Source organism: Ranitomeya imitator, chromosome 4 (assembly GCF_032444005.1).
Source record: "Ranitomeya imitator isolate aRanImi1 chromosome 4, aRanImi1.pri, whole genome shotgun sequence".
NCBI lineage: Eukaryota > Metazoa > Chordata > Amphibia > Anura > Dendrobatidae > Ranitomeya > Ranitomeya imitator.
This window is the reverse complement of record NC_091285.1, coordinates 134,894,818-134,920,310: the sequence shown is the minus strand read 5'-3', so window position 1 is coordinate 134,920,310 and position 25,493 is coordinate 134,894,818. Positions and strand designations below refer to the sequence as shown.

General features: G+C 44.1%; 1 protein-coding gene across 1 annotated transcript in view; it reads left to right on the top strand.

The window, feature by feature from the left end:
- The first annotated feature begins 8,566 nt into the window (after positions 1-8,566).
- The window catches only part of LOC138675575 (organic cation/carnitine transporter 2-like), a 55,820-nt gene continuing 38,893 nt past the window's right edge, over positions 8,567-25,493 (top strand). The window contains exons 1-3 of the mRNA XM_069763939.1: positions 8,567-9,288; positions 20,435-20,538; positions 23,767-23,921. Of these exons, the coding sequence (XP_069620040.1) occupies positions 8,572-9,288; positions 20,435-20,538; positions 23,767-23,921 (976 nt within the window). The 5' untranslated portion in view covers positions 8,567-8,571. The remainder of the gene's footprint in view (positions 9,289-20,434; positions 20,539-23,766; positions 23,922-25,493) is intronic.

Here is a 25,493-nt window from a genome sequence, read left to right as displayed (position 1 = left end):
ACGCAATGTGACACCTGCAGACCATTCCATCTAAGTCTGCATTCCAAATGGCGCTCCTTCCCTTCCGAACCCTCCCATGCGCCCAAACGGTGGTTCCCCCCCACATATGGGGTATCAGCGTACTCAGGACAAATTGGACAACAACTTTTGGGGTCCAATTTCTCCTGTTACCCTAGGGAAAATACAAAACTGGGGGCTAAAAAATAATTTTTGTGGGAAAAAAATTTTGTTTTATTTTTATGGCTCTGCATTATAAACTTCTGTGAAGCCCTTGGTGGGTCAAAGTGCTCACCACACATCCAGATAAGTTCCTTAGGGGGTCTACTTTCCAAAATGGTGTCACTTGTGGGGGGTTTCAATGTTTAGGCACATCAGTGGCTCTCCAAACGCAACATGGCGTCCCATCTCAATTCCTGTCAATTTTGCATTGAAAAGTCAAACGGCGCTCCTTCCCTTCCGAGCTCTCCCATGCGCCCAAACAGTGGTTTACTGCCACATATGGGGTATCAGCGTACTCGGGACAAATTGGACAACAACTTTTGAGGTCCAATTTCTTCTCTTACCCTTGGAAAAATAAAAAATTGGGGGCAAAAATATAATTTTTGTGAAAAAATATGATTTTTTATTTTTACGGTTCTGCATTATAAACTTCTGTGAAGCACTTGGTGGGTCAAAGTGCTCACCACACCTCTAGATAAGTTCCTTAGGGGGTCTACTTTCCAAAATGGTGTCACTTGTGGGGGGTTTCAATGTTTAGGCACATCAGTGGCTCTCCAAACGCAACATGGCGTCCCATCTCAATTTCTGTCAATTTTGCATTGAAAAGTCAAACTGCGCTCCTTCCCTTCCGAGCTCTCCCATGCGCCCAAACAGTGGTTTACTGCCACATATGGGATATCAGCGTACTCAGGACAAATTGGACAACAACTTTTGAGGTCCAATTTCTTCTCTTGCCCTTGGAAAAATAAAAAATTGGGGGCAAAAATATAATTTTTGTGAAAAAATATGATTTTTTATTTTTACGTTTCTGCATTATAAACTTCTGTGAAGCACTTGGTGGGTCAAAGTGCTCACCACACATCCAGATAAGTTCCTTAGGGGGTCTACTTTCCAAAATGGTGTCACTTGTGGGGGGTTTCAATGTTTAGGCACATCAGTGGCTCTCCAAACGCAACATGGCGTCCCATCTCAATTCCTGTCAATTTTGCATTGAAAAGTCAAACTGCGCTCCTTCCCTTCCGAGCTCTCCCATGCGCCCAAACAGTGGTTTACTGCCACATATGGGGTATCAGCGTACTCAGGACAAATTGGACAACAACTTTTGAGGTCCAATTTCTTCTCTTACCCTTGGAAAAATAAAAAATTGGGGGCAAAAATATAATTTTTGTGAAAAAATATGATTTTTTATTTTTACGTTTCTGCATTATAAACTTCTGTGAAGCACTTGGTGGGTCAAAGTGCTCACCACACATCCAGATAAGTTCCTTAGGGGGTCTACTTTCCAAAATGGTGTCACTTGTGGGGGGTTTCAATGTTTAGGCACATCAGTGGCTCTCCAAACGCAACATGGCGTCCCATCTCAATTCCTGTCAATTTTGCATTGAAAAGTCAAATAGCGCTCCTTCCCTTCCGAGCTCTCCCATGCGCCCAAACAGTGGTTTACTGCCACATATGGGGTATCAGCGTACTCAGGACAAATTGGACAACAACTTTTTGGGTCCAATTTCTCCTGTTACCCTTGGTAAAATAAAACAAATTGGAGCTGAAGTAAATTTTTTGTGTAAAAAAGTTAAATGTTCATTTTTATTTAAACATTCCAAAAATTCCTATTAAACACCTGAAGGGTTAATAAACTTCTTGAATGTGGTTTTGAGCACCTTGAGGAGTGCAGTTTTTAGAATGGTGTCACACTTGGGCATTTTCTATCATATAGACCCCTCAAAATGACTTCAAATGAGACGTGGTCCCTAAAAAAAAATGGTGTTGTAAAAATGAGAAATTGCTGGTCAACTTTTAACCCTTATAACTCCCTAACAAAAAAAAAAATTGGTTCCAAAATTATGCTGATGTAAAGGAGACATGTGGGAAATGTTACTTATTAAGTATTTTGTGTGACATATCTCTGTGATTTAATTGCATAAAAATTCAAAGTTTGAAAATTGCGAAATTTTCAAAATTTTCGCCAAATTTCCGTTTTTTTCACAAATAAACGCAGGTACTATCAAAGAAATTTTACCACTATCATGAAGTACAATATGTCACGAGAAAACAATGTCAGAATCACCAGGATCCGTTGAAGTGTTTCGGAGTTATAACCTCATAAAGGGACAGTGGTCAGAATTGTAAAAATTGGCCTGGTCATTAACGTGCAAACCACCCTTGGGGGTAAAGGGGTTAATAAATATGTTAAAAAGAAAGAAGAGGGCCCAATACTGACCCCTGTGGTACCCCACTGCTAACCGCTACCCAGTCCGAGTGTGCTCCATTAATAACCACCCTTTGTTTCCTATCCCTGAGCCAGCTCTTAACCCACTTGCACATATTTTCCCCTATCCCCATTATTCTCATTTTATGTATCAACCTTTTGTGTGGCACCGTATCAAAAGCTTTTGAAAAGTCCATATACACTACATCCACTGGATTCCCTTGGTCCAGTCCAGAACTTACCTCTTCATAGAAGCTGATCAGATTAGTCTGACATGAACGGTCCCTAGTAAACCCGTGCTGATACTGGGTCATGAGGTTATTCCTCTTCAGATACTCCAGTATAGCATCCCTTAGAATGCCCTCCAGGATTTTACCCACAGTAGAGGTTAAGCTTACTGGCCTATAATTTCCAAGTTCAGTTTTTGTCCCCTTTTTGAATATTGGCACCACATTTGCTATACGCCAGTCCTGTGGTACAGACCCTGTTATTATGGAGTCATTAAAGATTAAAAATAATGGTCTATCAATGACTGTACTTAATTCCTGCAGTACTCGGGGGTGTATCCCATCCGGGCCCGGAGATTTGTCAATTTTAGTGATTTTTAGACGCCAATGTATTTCCTGCTGGGTTAAACAGGTGACATTTAATGGGGAATTTTTATCACTAGTCATTTTGTCTGCCATGGGATTTTCTTGTGTAAATACTGATGAAAAAAAGTCATTTAGCATATTGGCTTTTTCCTGATCCTCATCCACCATTTCACCCAGACTATTTTTATGGGGGCCAACACTATCATTTTTTAGTTTCTTACTATTTATGTAGTTAAAGAATATTTTGGGATTATTTTACTCTCTCTGGCAATGATAGAACCAAAAACACAGTTTTTCTACAAGACTGGAGAGTTCACCACTCCTCTGTGGGTCATTTGCATTGAAGCTGTTCCATCCTGCATGTCCACATGGATATTTTCTCTCTGAACCCTGCTTATACAGGTACTATACAGATGATCAGGTTTTTAAATACATCAGATAGGGATTATATACATTAGATATACATTAGATAGGACTGCTCTATTATGGGTATACCTTGATGATTGGTGGAGCAGCTTAATATACATTTTTTTTGCAAAAAAAGTATTAACTAAATACCCTGTATTTTTTTCATTTTTTGACTAGCACTTGCTTATTTACTGTGACTTTTTTACAACAGAGTATTTTTGACCTCGCTGTGCGCTTTTGTGTCTCTCTGGCAATGAGTCTCTCTGTCTCAATCTTTGCTGCCTTGATTTCCTTTTTACATAATTTATTTAATTTTTTGTATTTATTTAATGCCTCCTCACTACCTACTTCCTTTAATTCTCTAAATGCTTTCTTTTTGTCACTTATTGCGCCCCTTACAGCTCTATTCACCATATTGGTTTCCTCCTATTTCTAGTATGTTTATTCCCATACGGTATATACGTCTCCCATTTTCTTTGTGTATTTTTATGTCTCAGGATATCGTCCCGGTTAATTGCACCAAGATCATCTCTCATCCGTTGGAAATTTGCCCTCCTGAAGTTTAGTGTCCTTGTAACCCCTCTATTACACATCTTATTAAAGGATACATGAAAACTTATTATTTTGTGATCGCTATTCCCCAAGTGACCCCCAACCCTTATATTTGCTATGCGGTCTGGCCTGTTGGTTAATATTAGGTCTAGCAGTGCCCCCCTTCTTGTTGGGTCCTGAACCAGTTGTGAAAGGTAATTGTCTCTCATAGTTGTCAAAAACCGATTACCTTTGCTGGAACTGCAGGTTTCTGTTCCCCAATCTATTTCAGGGTAGTTGAAGTCCCCCATAATAATGACTTCTCCTTGAGTCGCAGCTTCATCACAGTTCTGCAGGAACCCAAACCCCTCCTTCCTACACCAATTCTTGAGCCACTTATTAACCTCCCTAATCTTCCGTTGCCTCTCTGGCGTGGCACGTGGTACAGGCATTATTTCGGAAAATACGTTGGAGGTCCTTGCTTTCAGCTTGCAGCCTAATTCCCTGAAATCATCTTTAAGGACCTTCCACCTACCTCTAACTTTGTAATTTGTGCCAATGTGCATCATGACCGCTGGGTCCTCACCAGCCCCTCCCAGTAATCTGTCCACCCGATCAGCGATGTGTCGGACTCGAGCGCCAGGTAGGCAGCACTCCGTTCCACGATCCCTGTCTTTGTGACAGATTGCCCTATCTGTTCCCCTAATAATTGAGTCCCCCACCACCAGCAGCTGTCTGGCCAGCCCTGCTCGCCTATTTCCCTCCTTACTGGAGCAGTCACTCCTCCGGCTTTCAGAGGACATGCCTTGCTGCAGCAGTGCTACCCTTGTACTGGCACCCCCCTCCTCTTCCAACTTAGCAAACTTATTGGGGTGTGCCAGATCAGGACTAGCCTCCCTGGCACTCTTCCCTCTACCCGGCTTTCTGTCACCCAGCTTGCTACTTCACCGTCCTGCAGCTCCATCCTACCATCCCCCGCCTCATCTATCCCATTGAGCATCTGCTCGGTGCGCAGAAGACTCCTTTCCATGTTGTCAATGGATCTCAGTGTTGCCAGCTGCACATTTAGATCCAGAATCTGGGCTTCCAAATGCACAACGTGCTCACATCTCACACAGCAGTATGCACCCTCGACCGGCTGATCAAGGATTGCATACATGTGGCAAGATGTGCACTGGATGGCATTAACAAGAGTGGAGCACATTTCCTAATGGGGATTGCACCAGACAGAACCGTTAAATAAAAAATCATACAAAAAAAATGCAAAGTATTAATAAAATACAGACAGCAATTCAGTAATTCCTGCCTTGGAAACTCCCTGAATCCAAAGTCACTGAATCACAAATCACACTTACCGCCGTTCACACTTATGCTCAGGTCACACTCGCTAAGCTGAAGATTTAAAGATTTTTTTTTCTTTTTCCCCTCAGCTGCAATCCACCTTGCTGTTCAATGCACTTCCAAAAAAACTCCCTATTTATTTATTTAACTCAGCATTTATTAATCACTAGCTGTACTACCCGGCTTCGCCCGGGTTAATAACTGCTGTTAACAAAATAGAATGTGTTAACAAAAATTTATTCTGCACACAAAAAACCACAAAACAAATAGATAGAAATGTAATTATTAAAAGGCAAAAACTAAGCTAATAGAAGCATTTCACAACATATATTTCAACACCAGAGATATTCCACACAGATTTAACTAAATTGGCCAAGTAATGTGAAGTAATCTACTACTTATTCGAGAGCCTTTTGATAAACGACTTTCTTAGTTTTGCGTGTGGCAAGTCTTCCATGAGGTGAGTTTGGCACGCGTGGCGAGTTTTGCATGAGCCTAGTTTTGCGCGTGGCGAGTTTTGAGTGGCGACTTTTGTGTTAAGACTTTTACGTGGCGAGGTTGGTGTATGTGTGGTGAAATGTGTGCTGAGGGTGGTATATGTGTTCAAGCACGTGGTAGTGTGTGGCGCATTTTGTGTGTGTGTTCATATCCCCGTGTGTGGTGAGTATCCCATGTCGGGGCCCCACCTTAGCAACTGTACGGTATATACTCTTTGGTGCCATCGCTCTCACTCTTTAAGTCCCCCTTGTTCACATCTGGCAACTGTCAATTTGCCTCCAACACTTTTCCTTTCACTTTTTCCCCATTATGTAGATAGGGGCAAAATTGTTTGGTGAATTGGAACGCGCAGGGTTAAAATTTCGCCTCACAACATAGCCTATGACGCTCTCAGGGTCCAGACGTATGACTGCAAAATTTTGTGACTGTAGCTGCGACGGTGCAGATGCCAAATCACGGACACACACACACACCCCTTTATATATTAGATTTTCAGGATCATGTACAGTTTCCTATACTACAGAATTGTAAGATATCCATAAAAATTAGATTCCATACTGTATGCCATGTAATATTCCTTTTTTCGCGCTGTCCGATTTTTGGAGTGAATATATACATTGTTGAAGGATATCTGGGCTGGCACACCTATTGGGTATCTTGGCTGGCACACATTGTTGAGGGTTACCTGGGCTGGCACATAAGTGTGCCAGCCCAGATATCCCACAACACTATCAAGTATTTGGGCTGGTACATAGTGTTATGGGATATCTGGGCTGGTACATAGTGTTGTGGGATATCTGGGCTGGTACATAGTGTTATGGGATATCTGGGCTGGTACATAGTGTTGTGGGATATCTGGGCTGGTACATAGTGTTATGGGATATCTGGGCTGGTACATAGTGTTGTGGGATATCTGGGCTGGTACATAGTGTTGTGGGATATCTGGGCTGGTACATAGTGTTGTGGGATATCTGGGCTGGTACATAGTGTTATGGGATATCTGGGCTGGTACATAGTGTTGTGGGATATCTGGGCTGGTACATAGTGTTATGGGATATCTGGGCTGGCACATCTATTAGATATCTGGGCTGGCACACAGTGTTGTGGGGTATCTGGGCTGGTATACAGTGTTGTGGGATATATGGGCTGGCACACATTGTTGAAAGATATCTGGGCTGGCACACAGTGTTGTGGAATATCTGGGCTAGTACACATTGTTGAGGGATATCTGGGCTGGCACACATTGTTGAAGGATATCTGGGCTGGCACACAGTATTGTGAGATATCTGGGCTGGCACACATTGTTGAGGGATATATGGGCTGGCACATAGTGTTGTGGGATATCTGGGCTGGCACACCTATTGGGTATCTGGGCTGGGACACATTGTTGAGGGATATCTGGGCTGGCACAGTGTTGTGGGATATCTGGGCTGGCACACAGTGTTGTGGGATACTTGGGCTGGCACACAGTATTGTGGGATATCTGGGCTGGCACACATTGTTGTGGGATATCTGGGCTGGCACACCTATCAGGTATATGGGCTGGTACATAGTGTTGTGGGATATTTGGGCAAGTACACAGTGCTGTGGGATATCTGGGCTGCCACACAGTGTTGTGGGATATCTGGGCTGGCACACCTATTAGGTATCTGGGCTGGTACATAGTGTTGTGGGATATCTGGGCTGGTACATAGTGTTGTGGGACATCTGGGCTGGCACACCTATTAGATATCTGGGCTGCTGCATAGTGTTGTGGGATATCTGGGTTGGTACAGTTTTGTGGGGTATCTGGGCTGGTACATAGTGTTGTGGGACATCTGGGCTGGCACACCTATTAGATATCTGGGCTGGTACATAGTGTTGTGGGATATCTGGGCTTGTTCACAGTGTTGTGGGATATCTGGGCTGGCACACATTTTTGAGAGATATCTGGGCTGGCACACAGTGTTGTGGGATATCTGGGCTGGCACACAGTGGTGTGCGATATCTGGGCTAGCACACATTGCTGAGGAATATCTGGGCTGGCACACATTGTTGAAGGATATCTGGGTTGGCACACAGTGTTATGGGATATCTTGACTGGCACACAGTGTTGTGGGATACCTGGGCTGCCACACAGTGTTGTGAGATATCTGGGCAGGTAAGGTACAAAGTGTTGTGGGGTATCTGGGCTGACACACATTGTTGAGGGATATCTGGGCTGGCACACCTATTGGGTATCTGGGATGGCACACATTGTTGAAGGATATCTGGGTTGGCACACAGTGTTATGGGATATCTTGGCTGGCACAGTGTTGTGGGATACCTGGGCTGCCACACAGTGTTGTGAGATATCTGGGCAGGTAAGGTACAAAGTGTTGTGGGGTATCTGGGCTGACACACATTGTTGAGGGATATCTGGGCTGGCACACCTATTGGGTATCTGGGATGGCACACCTATTGGGTATCTGGGCTGACACACATTGTTGAGGGATATCTGGGCTGGCACACCTATTGGGTATCTGGGCTGGCACACCTATTGGGTATCTGGGATGGCACACATTGTTGAGGGACCTGGTTGACACATAGTGTTGTAGGATATCTGGGCTGGCACACCTATTAATTATCACGGCTGGTACACAGTGTTGTGTGATACCTGGGCTGGCAAACGTGTGTGCATTGCTCCTGTGAGCCTGTTGTCACTACAATAAGAGCAGTAAACATGGCAGAGACCTGGTCTGGTTTCATATGGTAGCTATTTGGGTTGGGCATGTGTTTGGAGGGCAGAGGCTGGGTATGGCTCTGTACATAGGATGCCTATCCGCCACCTGCCGGCTCCTCGCACCCAGCAGTGTCCCGGAGCCCAGCACGTTACACGCCAGGTGCCCGATAACCGTGTGCCCTCTGTGGGGAGTAGAGGGCGGACTCTATGGCAGCTCTGGGACTGGCCAGGGTCACCCTGTAATAATGGGAGTCACCGCACCTCCTCCGCCCGGCCGGTGTAGTTCTGTGCCGGTGACCAGTGCAGACACAACCGACCACAGCACCGGCTGCCCGCCGTGCCCGGCTCATCCTCCTCCTCTTCCGCCGCGGCGCCCGCCTCTACCCGGAGCGCCAGCCATGCGCGACTATGATGAAGCCACCTCTTTCCTGGGGGACTGGGGACCCTTCCAGCTGACCATCTTCTTCCTGCTCAGCGCCAGCATCATCCCTAATGGCTTCACCGGTCTGTCCGCTGTCTTCCTGGTCGCTATCCCGGAGCACCGGTGCCTGGTGCCCGACAGTGCCAACCTGAGCCAGGCGTGGCGGAATGTGAGCATCCCCCTGGAGGAGCGGGACGGGCGGCAGGTGGAGAGCAGGTGCTGGCGGTACCGGCTGGACGCCCTCACCAACTACTCGGCGCTGGGGCTGCTGCCCGGGGTGGACGTCAATGTCAGCGCCATCCAGAGGGAGAAGTGTGTGGACGGCTGGCAGTATGCCCGGGACCTGTACCACAGCACGGTGGTCACCGAGGTCAGTCTCCGGCCCTACGGCTGTCTTTATATTCGCCACATTTCTGTTTGTTTTTAGTGAACAGAAAGCTTTTGTTTGTAAACCTTTGTATCCGGCTGTGTCTGCTTCTCCCCGGGGGGTGTACTGTATATAGGGGTGGTCTGCCTGTGAAATGGGGGGCACCAGTAATGGCCAAAGTCAGGGAGTACACTAATAAAGAATATTCAGTCCGGTGAATATGGAACCTGGCCATTCAGTCCTGGCAGAGACCGCGGACCAGTGCCATTGGCACAGTAGGGGGGCACCGGCGGTATGTTCGCTTTTGTTATTTTATATCTTTTTTTGACTAATTTTTTTGACCTTTTTAAAGCATCACTGAGTGTAATCACAGATATTCACTTAAAGGTTCATCTCAAACATTTAACGCTGACCTGTCCTATGGATAGGAGGTAAAACGTGCAGATCTGTTTAACCGCTGAGACCCCAGAGAACGAGCCTTAGACATACACCGTCTGAATGGAGCGGCTGGGCATGCGCGGCCCCACGCTCTATTCATCTATTTTACTGGTGGAGATAGCAGAGGTCTGTACTCACTGTGGGCATGTCAGAGCCCCATTCTGGGGATAGGAGGGTGTCCCAGCGCTAACGTTGGCCTGCGATTGGTGGAATCATGGAGAGGTGGTGCCTTTCATATACAAGAAAACTCCTCCGGCCCATATACATATTTTGCATATCATTCACTAGTACATTGACATAGATCTTACAAGAACAGCATAGACACAATCCTGTGAATGGTCATCTTACCTGCCTGCGTAACTGGAGCCTCGTGGCAAACACCGGCAATGCTCCGTATCGACAACAAACCTTGGCACTGTGGACACTACACCTCCGCAGCGATGTATGGGTGGAACCACTGCGCTCCACAGATCCATGCTACAACCACTGGGATGTGAAAAGTGGTAAATAAAAGAAACACAAAAAAAAGGATCTTGTTTGTGCCAAAGCGTTAGTGTACTCTCTTCTACTCTTCCACTCCATATTTGTCACCTTAATGATAAATTAGGCAATAATTAAACCAGCATATATATATATATATATATATATATATATATATATATATATATATACACACACACAGTTCTGCACTGCCTGATTGAATAACATTGGTCGGAGTGCAATATGAGTGGTCGAGCCCTTATGCTGGGCAATATTCTTCTAGGAGCACATATACACACAAACATGGGCCTGCCACTTTGCAAGTCGTTACTTGTGACCACAGTTTGCATGCCCTTGTGTAAGAACATTTCCAGAGATCTCACATGAATCTTTCACAACCCACAGTGCAATACCGTACATGTAATCCCTGGTACGGAGAAAGGGAAGAACCGTAGACAGGAGAAGTGTGCACCACAGGAGAGATTGCCAAGAATGATCCTCGCTGGACGTCTTCACAGTTAATGACTTGATAGGTCCAGCGCTGTTTTGCTGATAGGTGGTTTTAATGTTATGCCTGATGAGTATATAGCAGTCTTCAGTGACACTGATTATTTTTATAGCACTGAAATAACATTGATGGCCTATCCTTAGGCCACGTTCGCAAGGTTCAGTATTTGGTCAGTATAAACCAGGAGTGGAACGATCAGAGGAAAGTATAATAGAAATACATCACCACTTCTGAATTTGTGTGAACAGGGCCTAAGGATAGGTCATACATGTTAAAGTCCCAAACAATCACTTTAAATGAAGATTTAATTATTTGATCGAAAAAATGTTGCTCATCCCTGTCTGGCCCTATGCGTAAAAGTGATCACAACCTTATCAAAAATGCACTGTGTGGCCTCATTCAGACATTAGTGGTTTTTCTTGTGTGCAAATCTTGACAGTATTTATCTGATTTTCATCATTACCATCAACTTCATCAGTTTTCTGAGGTTTCTAAAAATTCTATCACTCAGTCCACGAAAAACAGACCACATATGGATGGCATGGCTGATGCCATGTTTAGCCCTACTCAGTTCTCCTATCAATGCGTATAAAATACATGTGTGATACAGGAGTGCATGATTTCCTATTCCAAACACTAATCAGAAAAAACTGGAATAACCCTGAGAAGAGATTGTCCACCATGCTCCAAAATAATAAAATGAAGTATCCTCACCTTACTGACCACCCGCTGCTCCTCTTCCACTGTTGCTTATAGACCCACACACACACTGGAGGTGTTGGCCTAGCCGATAGTCCATGGGTAGGGGAGTCAGAAAGGGTAGCTGGCCGATATTTTTAGGCCAACAGCTATCTGATGGGTGTCTCCATACTTCTAGTCTGCCCCAGGTGGACATGTGACCAGTCATTTCCTGCAGTTGTGATTAACGCATCACCGCTACAACCAGTGATTGGTCTCATCGTTCCTATGTCCTTCCAGGCGAACAGAAAGTGCCAAGATCGACAGGAAACGCAGGCTGCATTTCAAGCGTAATGGTGGAGGATTGGTATCACGATTACCATTATTTTATTTTTTAGAACATTCATTATGGTTTAAGCAAAATATTGCAAGACTTCCCCTTTAAAGCGAATCTGTCATCAGGATTGTGCTCAGTAACCTACAGACACTGTCAGGTTGGCGTCGTTAGACTGATTAAAATGACACCTGAGTTGAAGAAATCCGTCTTGTGGTTGTTGTTTCATCTTTATTTTCAGTGAATGAGGTTCTGGTGCTTCGGGGCGGCCTGTGGAGGTCTTCATGTGGTGCTCTGGCCTCATTGTCATCCTTCTGGGCAAAAATGCCAGGTGACTGATCCCTCAGTGACCTGCCTCCTATATTAAATACTGCGCTTGCGCAGTTAATATTGTGGTCTTTAAAAAAATAATAATAATAATTAACTCCAGTAAAATGGCAGTGGCACATGGGCATTAGCAGCTTATGCCCGGAATCAGTCAGACATAAGTGCTGAGTTGTTCCTTTCACTGCTATCGTCTGTACTCCAAATGAGTATGTTCTGAAGCTGAAGGTAGTCTGGGGAATGGCAGGGTTTGGAGACATCCATGTGGAGCAGAAGAGCCATAATTGGCCACTCTTGTGACTTGACTACATTAGGAATGGCCCGTCATCATGACCAGGATGTATACAATACAGAAGGGTTTTCCATAACGTCCTCCTGACACCCCCAATTGTTGGTGAGGGGCAGCTAGAGAAGCAGTTTTGGCAGGAGAGACTATGCTGCAGAAGCCTTTCTTCTGCACCATTTTCTGGTTTCGCAGCAATACCTTCACATTTGGACATGTTCTTATATTCTCTTGTGTTGAGGAGACACATTTAAGGATAAGCTGAGGTAAGTTTTCCACATTTTGGCATGGACCACTGTTAAAGTTCCAGATAGAAAGCTAATTTGTAGAATAGGATTTGTGGACACGCTGACTTGGGGTTAAGAGCAGAACTTTAGACAGAATTCAGAGGTTCTTGGTTTCAAATGGAGATGCCTAACGCTAATGCACACTCATCCCGCGATATGTGTTAATCATGCCATGTAGTGGGAAAGTGTATTTGTAGCAACTGTAAGTTACTGGATGTTGTAGACCGTTGTCTAGTTAGGAATCTCCGAGAAGGAATTCATGATATGGAACGTAGCGTAGAATGACAGAAACAAATGTCTTCGCTGAGGGCAGCCAGAATCGCTGGAGGACAGGAACGTTTTTACAAAGAGACTATCAAGTACAAAAGCATTCATCCTGACAAGTAATTACTTAAAGGGCCCGACTCACCAAGAAGAGTATATTAATTCAGTGGGGGTCCTGCAGCCCATTGTGCAGGTAGGGCCACTCAGCCTCCTCTATGTAGTGGCTTTACCTTTCTGTCCACTGGAACAATGATAACATTATGGGGAGCGCATAGTAAGCTGCTTCCAGTCCTTCAAATACATTGGATGGCTGTTGAAATCGGTGGATTTGGCTGGCTTTAATGTCATGGGAATGAAGACGTTTGGAATGCTATACTTGATACAGGCACAGTGCTACTCTAAAGGTAACCAGTTATCGGATGGACCACTCTAACATTGGTACCATGTTTTTAAACATCTAATTTACTTTGTACCAAATTACACTTCTGCAATCTGGTATGCATCAACAAATGAAGTTCGAACTTTAAAAGGGGTTGTCCCAATTTAGCACCTATCCATAGGATCACTGGAGGTCACCCAACAATCCCAAGAAGGCTCTGAAGTGCTATGTCAGAATGGAGAAGCGTACAAGCATGCAACTAGAGCTCCATTCACGGTCCACAGGACAATTTACAGCAGTCCCATAGACAATGAATGGCCCCTCTGAGCCCTATTCCCAGGATCAATGAAGGTCTTGGCATTGGGATTCTCAGCAATCAGCAATATATCACTAGATTTGGAACAATCACAACATAGGAATAAAGGAAGATCTCCCGCCTCAGCTGAAATTCTAACTCGCATGTAAATTTAAGAAAGAGAAAAGTACCCACAATAATGTAGAATGTGAATGTGTAACATGAAGGGGCATGGGGGGGGGGGGGGGGGGGGAATGGAGTGCTTATTTAAATCAAAAGGATTTATTTTCCCAAACTATTTATATGCACATGTAGCTCTTTCAAAGACATGTCCAGCAATACATTTACATGACCAATCTATTCCTCCATTCCTGTTTTAATTGATATGCTGAAGAACAGTGATATGGTGTATCTGAAGCCTGCGTCACTCCAGCTCTTTTCCCCACCCAGCGCTGCTGCCTCCTGTATGACTGATGGTCCCTGTACTGTGTGTCTTTAGGCAAAGAAGCCCTCAGGAGGAGGTGGTGCTGGGTGGGGAAAAGGGCTGGAGTGATAGAGGTTTTCGATATGAATTTTCGCAGTCATTAATTGTCTTTAATCTTTTCATGACCCTTCAGTGCAAAAAGTCGTACGTTTAGTAGAATGTCTCAAAAATAGTGCAAAAAGCCAGTTACGGCTGTCAGCTTTCCCCATTCCAGGGTTCTCAGCTTTCGCTGTGCTGTGGTGTAGGCCACCATGAATTCTTTGTAGCTAAGAATTTGGATCCAGTTTGTATTTTAGACATATTATTATGAGAAGGATGAGAATATTAAGATAAGCTAATATTTCCTTGAACCTTGTGTTAAGGTACCAAGACAATGTCTCGTGATTTCTGAAAGAACTATAAATCGTGACGAGTCCCACTTAGTCATATGGTCATTTCCTCTTAAGTTTGGTTAGCCCTGCAGCAATACTGGAAATATCGGCATTACTAAGGAGTTATAGTAATTGGTAAAAAACACCTTCTAGTTATTCTGCATATAGACACAGAGCCTCTTCATTTGCCCGCACCTTCATTGTTGGCCCACCACTTATCATCCTATTGGGTCTTTTACCCTTAGGAGCAGGAAATAAGGCTGGACATCCTAAAACTAAGAATGGGCTCAAAGACAAGGGTTAGGCTATGTTCACACATAACGTTTTTGCTATGGGTTTTCTCTGCAGCCAAAATCTGCTCTTTTGTCAGAAAAAAAGCGCTGAGATCAAAACCTGCATTCTTGATGCTTTTTTTTTTTTTTTTGCAGAATTTTTTGGATGCGGATTCTGTTTGTCTACAGTACGTGTTTAATTATGTTAATTTTTATTCACAAAAAATGCTTTAAAAAACGTTTTCTGAAAATTTTCATTTTCTCTTTTTGCTTTCTTTGAGTGAAAACAACACTCAAAGGCCGGGATCACACATACGAGAAACACGGCCGAGTCTTGCATGTTTATACCCGGCCCTGCCGCCTGCACTCCGGAGCGGAGCCTGCGGCCGCATAGCAATAAATGGAGGTGCACGCTCCGCTCTTGAATGACGGCGGCAATGCCGGGTATTAACATGCAAGACTCGGCCGTGTTTCTCGTATGTGTGATACCGGCCAAATTCTGAATGAGGTTGAAAAAGACCCAGTAGCTCTCACATTCAGTCAAGAGGAAATCCAAAAAACAAACACGTCCATGAGATTTCTGAAATGTCATATCTTTTGCTGGCACTATAAAAAGCAGCTGTTAAGCTGCAGTAACGCTGAATGTGAACATAGCCTTAGAAAGTAGACTAGTTAAAGGGAATCCATCGTGCAGAATAATGGCAGGCCAGAACATGACTATTTCCCCGCTATGTGGGCCATCGGTTATCATGTGGCTGCATCTCAGCCACATTCCAAAGACATACTGATAGGAATTCTAGATTGTGAGCCCAATCGGGGACAGTGATGATAATGTGTGCAAACTGTAAAGTGCTGCGGAATATGTTAGCGCTATATAAAAAAAAAATAAAGATTATTATTATTATCTCAGTTGTGGCTTTTGCATTGTACAATATTTGCAGAATCATGTTGGTGACAAGAACCTCAAGCTCATTGTGCTGCTTATCTTCAGTGCCGACAATAAGCCGGGTGCACTCTCACCTACTTTCACGTTTTCAGAGTAATCTAATCGGCTTTTCCAGGGGCTAAAGTGCACAGTTATTGTGGTGTACTAAAAGTGCTTCCAGCTAATGGATTAGTAATGTTTACAACCCTGCTCCCATGTAGGTGATGCATTAATCCCAGTGGGACACAGGAAAGTGTCTACATACAAGGTATGTCGGTGTTTCCTGGCATTGTTCTGGTGGCCTCTACTTCCCAAACCTGGGGAGATGTGCACAGGTCTCCATTCCTTGCCCAGTACACCAATGCTTGTGAAGGATGAGGACATTTCCCAAGATGTTGAATGTTGACAAAGTTGCTCCACATGAATTATCAGACAGTTTTTTACCTGTATGTGTAGCTGTTCCCACTATATTACAATATAAAATAAAAAAACGCCTTCATGGTCGCACTTATGTGTCCCTCACAACGATGATATGCTGTGTGATTCCCATGTGGATGCTCCTGCATGCTTCCAGCTGTAGACGTTTTTCCCTTTTGCTCCCAAGAATGAAAGGTAAAATATGTAATATGGCTGTTATAGGGTTATTCCCATCTCCATAGATAGATTCAACTTGTAGAATGAAGCACTTTTTCAATTTTATTGCTTTTTGAAATTTACAGTCATTCTTGAGATATTCTCCCGCAAGTTAATCCTAAAAAAATTACATGGTAAAAATTCTACACTACAGTCCATGAGTGAGATTGAGGCACAGGCACTTCGTGATTTGGAGGATTTACTTGAGGAACAGGAGTCCCCGAGTGCAGGTAGGTTCCCCTCCTCTGTCTTGCCCAGATCCACCAGGTTCCCCCCCTTGTCCCTGAGCCCGGCAGTTGAAATATTTACCAAATTGGTAGGTGATAGTTTTTTAAAATCATCGACTAGACGGACTTTTGACAATTTAAATGCTAAACAACGGCAGGCAATCTCGCAATTACAATCAATGCGGGATGTTGTATTTAAACCTGCGGACAAGGGGGGGAACATCGTGATCTGGCCAAGCGAGAAGTACGAACGGGAGGCATTTCGCCAGCTTCGGGACTCCAGTACTTACCTCAAGTTATCCTTCAATCCGATGGGCACGTACCTGCGGGAGCTGGAGAGGATCCTTGTTGGTGCCCAGGAGGGGGGCATCATCCCTAAAAATGTTTTTGATGGCTTGATGGTCAGGTCCCCTAGGACCCCAACGTTTTATTTGTTACCAAAAGTCCTCAAGGATGCCCTCAACCCCCCGGGACGTCCCATTGTGTCCGGTATTGGGGGTTTATGCGACAATGTGTGTCGATTTATAGACTTCTATCTAAAACCCCTGGTCCAAACATTACCTTCATATGTTCGTGACACAACTGACGTCCTGGCACGGGTTGATGGCATCCTTGTGGACGATACAACCCTCCAAGTCACTGCTGATGTGGAGGGTTTGTACACTTGCATAGAACACTCTTGTGGCTTAGAGGCGGCTCGCTTCTTCCTGGGGACCTCCGACCTGGACGGCCCACTACGTGGACTTGTCCTCGAGCTGCTTGACTATGTCCTTACCCACAACTTTTTTGTCTTTAAAGACGTTTTTTATTTAAAGAAGCGTGGCACAGCCATGGGCGCGGCCTGTGCGCCCTCGTACGCTAATCTCTTCCTGGGTCACTGGGAGAGATTCCTTTTTGGCGACGAGGGCCCGTGGGCCGCTTCCCATGTGCTGTGCTGGTATCGCTTCATTGATGATATTTTATTTTTGTGGGACGGGACCGTCCGGCAGCTCGAGGACTTTATGGGTACTTTAAACAACAATATGTTCAACATTAGATTGACATATACGTACAGTAATGTCATGGTCGATTTTCTAGACATCCGCCTGGAGGTCGATTCTTCTCGGCGTATCCAGGCGGATGTCTTCAGAAAGTCGACTTCTGTTAACTCACTTTTACATGCCTCATCGGCACATGACCCGTCCACGGTGAGGGCCGTCCCGGTCGGACAGTTCCTCAGGATGCGGCGAATTTACTCTTCTGAGTCCAGATTCGAGGCACAAGCCTCTGATCTGAAAGGTCACTTTCTGGCTCGGGGCTATAGCCGGAGATCTATTAAATACGGCTATGATCGCGCCAGAAGAACGCCGCGTGAGACTCTATTGCATTCACTCAGTAAGCAGACCAACAGGGATGGGGCTGGTACCATTCGTTTTATTTCAACGTACAATCACGAGTGTGGCAATATGCGCTCCATCCTTGCCAAACATTGGTCCGTTTTAGGGACTGAACCCCCTCTGGCGGCCTTCCTTGGCCCTAATCCACAGATGACGTCGAGGAGGCGTAAAAACCTCAACGACTTACTGGTGCGTAGCCACTATGTCCCCACCCCGCACAACCCATTTGGTACGAGGGGTCCCAATAAGGGTTGTTTCCCATGCGGGCACTGTCTTGCCTGCACCAATGTCCTGCGATGCTCTAGTTTTACATCTACGGATGGGACTAGAAAATATGACATCAGAGAACGAATTTCTTGTGGCACAACTAACGTGATTTACTATACGTGTCCCTGCCCAATGGTTTACGTGGGCCTAACTACTCGTGAATTGAGAGTTAGGGTCCGTGAGCATGTGCGGGACATTGGTGCGGCCAGGACGGTGCCTGATGTTTTTGAACTTAAATCAATCCCACGCCATTTCAGGTTGCACCACAAATGTGATGCAAAATTACTGAGTGTGAGAGGTATTGACGTCTTACATCTGGGTGTTCAGGGTGGGGACAATAAAAAGCTGCTGGCGCAAAAAGAAACAAAATGGTGCCATAGTGCCAAGTTGCACTATCCAAAGGGCCTAAATGAGGCATTGAGTTTTGCCCCCTACTTGTAGGCATTGCTCCACATTGCTCTTGGCGTGTTTACTTTATTACTTACCTCCTGTGCAGTCCTGAATTTGTATGTTAATATAGTACTAATATCTCTCCTTACCGGGGCCTCCATGCCCGATAGCAGTCGGGTGGTTGTTTTTATGTTATTTTAAATGTTTTTTGGTTTTTGTTTATGTGATTTTAATTTCTTTATGTCTATATCAATAGTGAACCAAAGTAATGTTGTGCCTAAAGGTGTTCCCTGTCATGCCATCCTGTGGTCCCGTCAATCTCTAGCACCAACTGTGACATAAAGATTTCATCAACTACTATCACAGTGCAACTGAATAGGACGTCTCCCTTCCAACACTATGGACACTTTATCTATGAAGCGAGGAATATATGCATCGCAGTAGTGAATTGACGCACTGAGACTGGATTACTCTTTTTTAATAATGCTTCTGTATGTGTCTATGGGCGCGTCTTTGTGTCTTATATATGGGATTTGGGGGATTGACGTCAGATTGGCTTCTGTTCCGAGTGGTGGGGGCGGAGTTTTGGACGGGTGTATTAGCTCAGACCACCTTTAACCATCATTCTCTTACACATTGGTGGCAGTGCGCATCGCGCTCCGTCCTGTCTTGTCCTGGCGTGCACTAGCGTCTCTAGGGCTCGCTCGCACGCTGCAGGTTTTTCCTGCACGTGCGCGCTTGCCTTGACGCTGGTTTGCACTGCCAGGACCTGTCGGACGCAGTGCGCATGCGCCGATCGCGCCACTGCCATTGGCCGCCGGGTACCATGTGACCGGGGTCAGGGGCTATTTCAGGGTCCTTTTGGGCACATTATAGCTATCCCCTTGAGGAAGCGGCGGTTTGAGGCCGCGAAACGCACGTCGGGGACCACCTCCTGACTGTCTCTCCACCCTGCCCTATAATTAGGTAAGCCTGTGTTACCACGCTGGTCACTATGACTCTAGGTATTTTTGTATAGCTGCAGCCTGGATGGCACTTCTGTGCGCATGGGCGCCTACCTTTTAGGTTGAGGCACATTGGTGCTTCTATCTACCTGTGGACCTTATAAGCCCTGGTACTGTTTTTATGCTAATTTACACGGTTTTTGGTACCATTATGATGTCCTATTAAATACTGTCACGCAGTGTATGGGGCTAGGTTCTTCTCAGGTTGGACACATTTGTGTCTATGTGCGTATTTTTATCAACATTTTGTGCTTCAGCCTTTTTCCTCCCTCGGTTTTTGGGGGGGTGGGTAGGGGTTTGGGGGAGTAGGGGTATGGGAGCTACTTGTCAGCATATTTCAAGCTTTCATCTTTGTTCATATTACTCTATGATATTTGACATGAGACTTAATGTTATTTTATTGGTTTTGGAATAAAGCTTATAAAAATTGTTCATCAATGCTCAGTTTTCTCTCCTTGAACTATGATATGTTTTGAGCGGATTTAGTGAGCCTGGGGCTCACTGGCGGGATTTTCGCCGGGACCCGTTATCTCACATTATGTATTTGCGATCCTTGTTTTCATTCTTGAGATATTGTAGCAATGCGCTGAACTGGGCGGGATTAGGAGGTTACAGCGCCCTCTACCGATCTTGGCCATATTCAAAACAGTGCTTACAAGCTCAATAGAAAAGAGCTAAAAATCACTGCATGTTCTGCCGTCTAGCAGTGATGGTCGGTTTCCAAGACGACAAACAATAAATAAAGGGAAGGTTTTAATATCTCAAATAACTGAAAATTTTAAAAGGCAGTAAGTGGCAAAATGTCTTGTATTTATAGGCACTATCCAACAATAGCTGTTTACGAAGATCAAAATAACCCTTTAAATGAAGTTTGATATTAACCTTCCTGTTGTTCCTCTTGATTAAAGCTTTTTTGGTTTGTTCCTCCAGTGGAACCTCATCTGCGATAATGACTGGAAGGTGCCGTTATCGTCATCAGTGTTCTTTTTGGGGGTGCTGCTGGGCTCATTTTTGTCAGGACAGATGTCAGACAGGTAAGTTGCTTTTCTATTAATCTAGTGTCATTCCTAACTGCTAGTGATGAGCAAATATACTCGTTACTTGAGATTTCTCGAGCATGCTCGGGGGTCCTCCGAGTATTTTTTAGTGCTCGGCGATTTAGTTTTTCTTGCCTCAGCTGAATGATTTACATCTGTTAGCCAGCTTGATTACATGTGGGGATTTCCTAGCAACCAGGCAACCCCCACATGTACTTATGCTGGCTAACAGATGTAAATCATTCAGCTGCGGCAAGAAAAACTAAATCTCAGAGCCCTAAATAATACTCGGAGGACACCCGAGCATGCTCGAGAAATCTCAAGTAACGAGTATATTCGCTCCTCACTACTAACTGCCAATGAATCTTGCAATAAATATCTGGTTAGATCCTCATCTTGCTTAGATCTAGTATAATGCTTCGTTGGTGTACATGAACATCATCACCCGTGCACTAGTATCTCCTATCCGCAGGAAACATGAATCCTACAATGTTTCAACCTATTTTTGGTGGCCAATACAGACTCAATAAATAGACTTTATTATATATCCATTTGTTGTCAATACCACACCCATAATAACCTTGTGCAATCCTGGCAGGGTGCCTGGGAATAACATTGGCCAGTTTATGACAAAGGCCAAGTGTAGTCAAAACTAGAGACGATTACTAGAATATCTGCAATAGACTTACGTGGATTCATGGCAGGTCCACAATAATAGTGGTCCCAGTGTTTTGGCTACACGTTGACATTTGTGCCACTAGCTCCTTTGGTGGCATCACTGTGTGCATCCCATGTTGCCATCCATCTTTACCATTGCTCAGAGTAGATGGCAGATTAAAGGTGCCCATACACCTGTATAAGTCAATCCGGAGAGCATCGCTCCCTCAGGGTGGAGAAAGGTGAAGGCTGGAGTCACACTAGCGATTTTAAAATCAGTCCAATTTTGATGCAGGAGAGTCGGACGAGTGTAATGCAAGTGTCATGCATTTTTTTTTACGCGAGTACAATCCAATTTTTCACACCAGCATCAGATTTACATCCAAATGTAGTCTGATTGCTATCTAACTGCAATGCAATTTTAACATGAGCTTTTACATAGAGAAATTCTCTGTCATTTACACATCATTTTCAAAGGAAATATTCTTCAAAACATATACAATAAAATAAAAGCCAGCAATTCATGTGCCGCGTACAGTAAAATCACAGAGTGACAGGTTAGAATAGAAAAGATAGAATAGATATATACACATAGAATACATAGATATATAGATATCAGTGATACACACACATATGTATGTATTTAAATTGCATAGATAGATACAAGAAAAGCCAGCAATTCATGTGCCATGTACTGTAAAATCACAGCAGGAACCGACAGGATAGAAGAGATGGATTACATACAGTAAATACAAATAGAATAGATATATAGATGTATGTGACAAATACAATTAGTACAGTGTGTGTGCAGCTTACTGTACGTGTATTTAATTAATAAAAGATAATTTTTTTTAAAAAGTGGCATGGGCTCCCGCACAATTTTCGTTACCAGCAGAGGGAAAGCTGATGGCTGGGGGCAGATGTTTATAGCCTGGGAAGGGGGTAATACCCATGGAGCTTCCCAGGCTATGAATATCAGCTCACAACTGTATACTTAGCCTTTACTGGCTATTAAAAGGGGCTATGGATACTGCCCCCCTGCCAAAAACATCAGCTCTCAGCCACCCCAGAAAAGGCGCATCTCTAAGATGCTCCAATTCTGGCACTTGGCCTCGCTCTTCCCACCTGCCCTGTAGCAGTGGCAAGTGGGGTGATAGGTGGGGGAGGTTGATGTCAACTTTGTGTTGTCAGCTAACATCAAGCCCCAAGGTTATTAATGGAGAAGTGTCCATAAGACGCCCCCATTACTAACCCCATAGTCACACTGTAAGAAAAGACACCCAGAAAAAAAGTCCCTTAATTGATAGAATGACACAGACATCTTTAATATTCTTAATTAAACCATACTTACGACCTCATCATCTGCAAAACTGGTAAAAAAACAAAACCAATAACAATATTCCTCACCTTTCCGCAGAGATGCTTTTAATCCATTTGTCCCACAACATGTCTAGCTCTGTTACATCTAGATGACAGGCTGCATGGATGCATGATGCATCCATACAGCCTGTCATCCAGCAGACACTGAGCACTGTGTGCTCAGTGTCTGCTTGTGAACTGCTATTCTCTGTGGGCACTACGAGCATGAGAAAGTTCTCCTGCTCACGGTGCCGTCTGAAAGGTCCTGCGAGTTCACGGCCAATCAACTCGCTTCACCTTTCTGACACCAGCACGTGCATCGTGGGAAAATTTCCCAAGGCACTCGCGCCGACGTCAAATAGGTGAACTGAGTTCATTGGTCGTGAACTCGCAGGACTTGTCAGACAGCACCATGTGTTCTATTCTCACTTGTCAGTGTGATCTTACCATACCCGGCATATGAATTTCCGGCTTTTCAAATGCGATTGGTGTGTAAAAATAATCGGACAGCACTTGTATGGTCCAAGTGCTGCGTAAATTTTTTTTTTTCTTTCTCGCACCCATTGACTTCTATTGTGGCATGCGATCCAATTTCCAATTACAATCGCAGCACGCTGCATCTTTTTTCCAGTCCGATCGTGATCCGATCTGAGCTGGAAAAAAAAACGCAGATGAACACACAATCACAGAATAACATTGGTCCAAATTTAATTCATTATTTTTTTATCGGATTTCGTTCGTCCAATTTCATCGCAAGTGGGAATGAGCCCTAAACTTGATGGACCTGGGTCTTTTTTCAACCTGTGTAACTATGACTGCACCATACATAGCAAAGCTCAATAGAGGGTTCATGTGGTTTCAGTGAAAGCTGGAGTAAACTTCTGCCAGACAGATCTGGCATTGGCTTATGCTCCACAGGACACAAGGATCAAGCATATGAATTTCAACCTACCTATTTTTCTCTTCCATCATCATCTGTAGGGGGTGAGTAGGGAGACCCCCATACACATTATATGGCCTGCCTATCCCTTGGATATTGATGAGCTTGGATGATTTGAACCTGATGTGTATGGTGGACTTTCCACTCAGTCATGTTCATATGTTAAATGTAGATTGTATGTCACTCTTGATTTTTATTGGCTGAAATGTTTGACATATTGGAGTAACTGTAGACTTGCTTAAAGTGACATTTTACTAACTCGTTCACAGGTTTGGAAGGAAGAAGGTCCTGTTTATTACCATGGCTGTGCAGACTGGATTCAGCATAGTGCAAGTGTTCTCTGTCAGCTGGGAAATGTTTAGTGTGCTGTTCCTCATTGTTGGGATGGGACAGATCTCCAATTATGTGGCAGCTTTTATTCTTGGTAAGACATGCCTACGGGTCTTCTTTTCCTGTTCTGTATAATGTATGCACTGATTTCATCCCCCCAACATACACCCTATAATTATATCTGTCCATTGAGCCTCTTTTGCAGATGCCGTTGTTTTTGATGGGAGAAATAGTGATGTAGTTCAAGAGAACCTGTCATGTCCAAACACTTTTCGGGTTCATCTGCAAGTAAAGAGCCTTAAAATCATGCTGGTTGCCTTATTGGAGCAGCGGTTACAGGGAGAAAATTAACTTATTGCATGGAGGGACAGTGTTAAATCTAGCTTGACAGGTCCCAAAGAGATCTATCAATATATATACAAAATAATAGTAAAAATAAATATCCTAGTTAAGGTTTTGTTCACCTCTGCTTTGGGGTTTCAGCAACCAATGGATACTATTGACTTATAAAAAGGCCCACTAGTATAGGCCAAGGTGTCCAGACTTAATGGGAGAAACGGAGTTAAAGGGAACCTGTGATGTCCAAAAATTGCTATAGTATTATATAGGTTATAATCACTCAATAATCCATTGATTGACAACCTGCTGCACATACACACGCTGCAAAGCAGGCTGTCAGTCAGTGTGCCGGGTAGTGATTACAGTGCCCTCACTATGTAGTGAGCAGAGACTCCCTGCACTGCCCCAATGACTGGAAGCAAGTGGCTACAGGAAGAGCATAACTTTATTTTCTCTCTGTAGCCGCTGCTTAAACAAGGCAGCCAGGCCTGATTTTTAACACTGTTTACCTGCAGATTAACCATTTACTAGCAGGTAAAAACTGCAGACACCTTGTTCAATATCAGTACGCTCATTATAAAATCAATATACTCCATTAAATAAGATATTTAATTCTTCATTTCTACTATCTGTAGATATTAGTAGATCTGTTTTGGATTTATCTAGCTCACCTTAACAATCTCCCTCCATGCTGGAGCTCAGTGCCCTTTCTTTTGCCTCATGCTGATCTGAGGGTGCCTTTTGGAGTCCTGAAGATGTAAGCAAAATGCTGTTTCCTTCTTTTTTTAACATTAAACTTTATTTTACACCCAAAATTAAACAATATCCACAGAGACAGCAATTTCATGAAACTGTCAAAACAAAAAACATTTCCACCTTATTTGGAGAGAAGAGGAGAATAGAAGATGATTAAAAAGAACTCGGACTACAACAAAAGAAACTGTCCTTCCGTAGTCTAAACTTGTGCCTTGTAGCTGTAACGCTTCAGTTATCTCTCGATGATTTCTCATAGTTATAACATTGGCCCGCATCTCAGTAAGTGGATCCGTGATACTAGTCCAGATCCTTGCAATGATTAGCTTGGCAAAAAGCAAAAGTTCAGATATTAATTTTTGTTTCCCAGTGTCCATTTTGGTTGGGCCCAGACACCCAGTGACACCTAGCACACAAATGGAAGGGTCAGTGGGAACCAAGACTATTAATTTTTATAGATTTTTCTTAGTATTTTTGACTCCCTAGTAACCAAACATAACCATATTTTGTGGAAGTTGCTGTGTCTTTGCCATATCTTGTGCAAATAGGTGAGCGGAGTGCCCCTTTAAGGAAT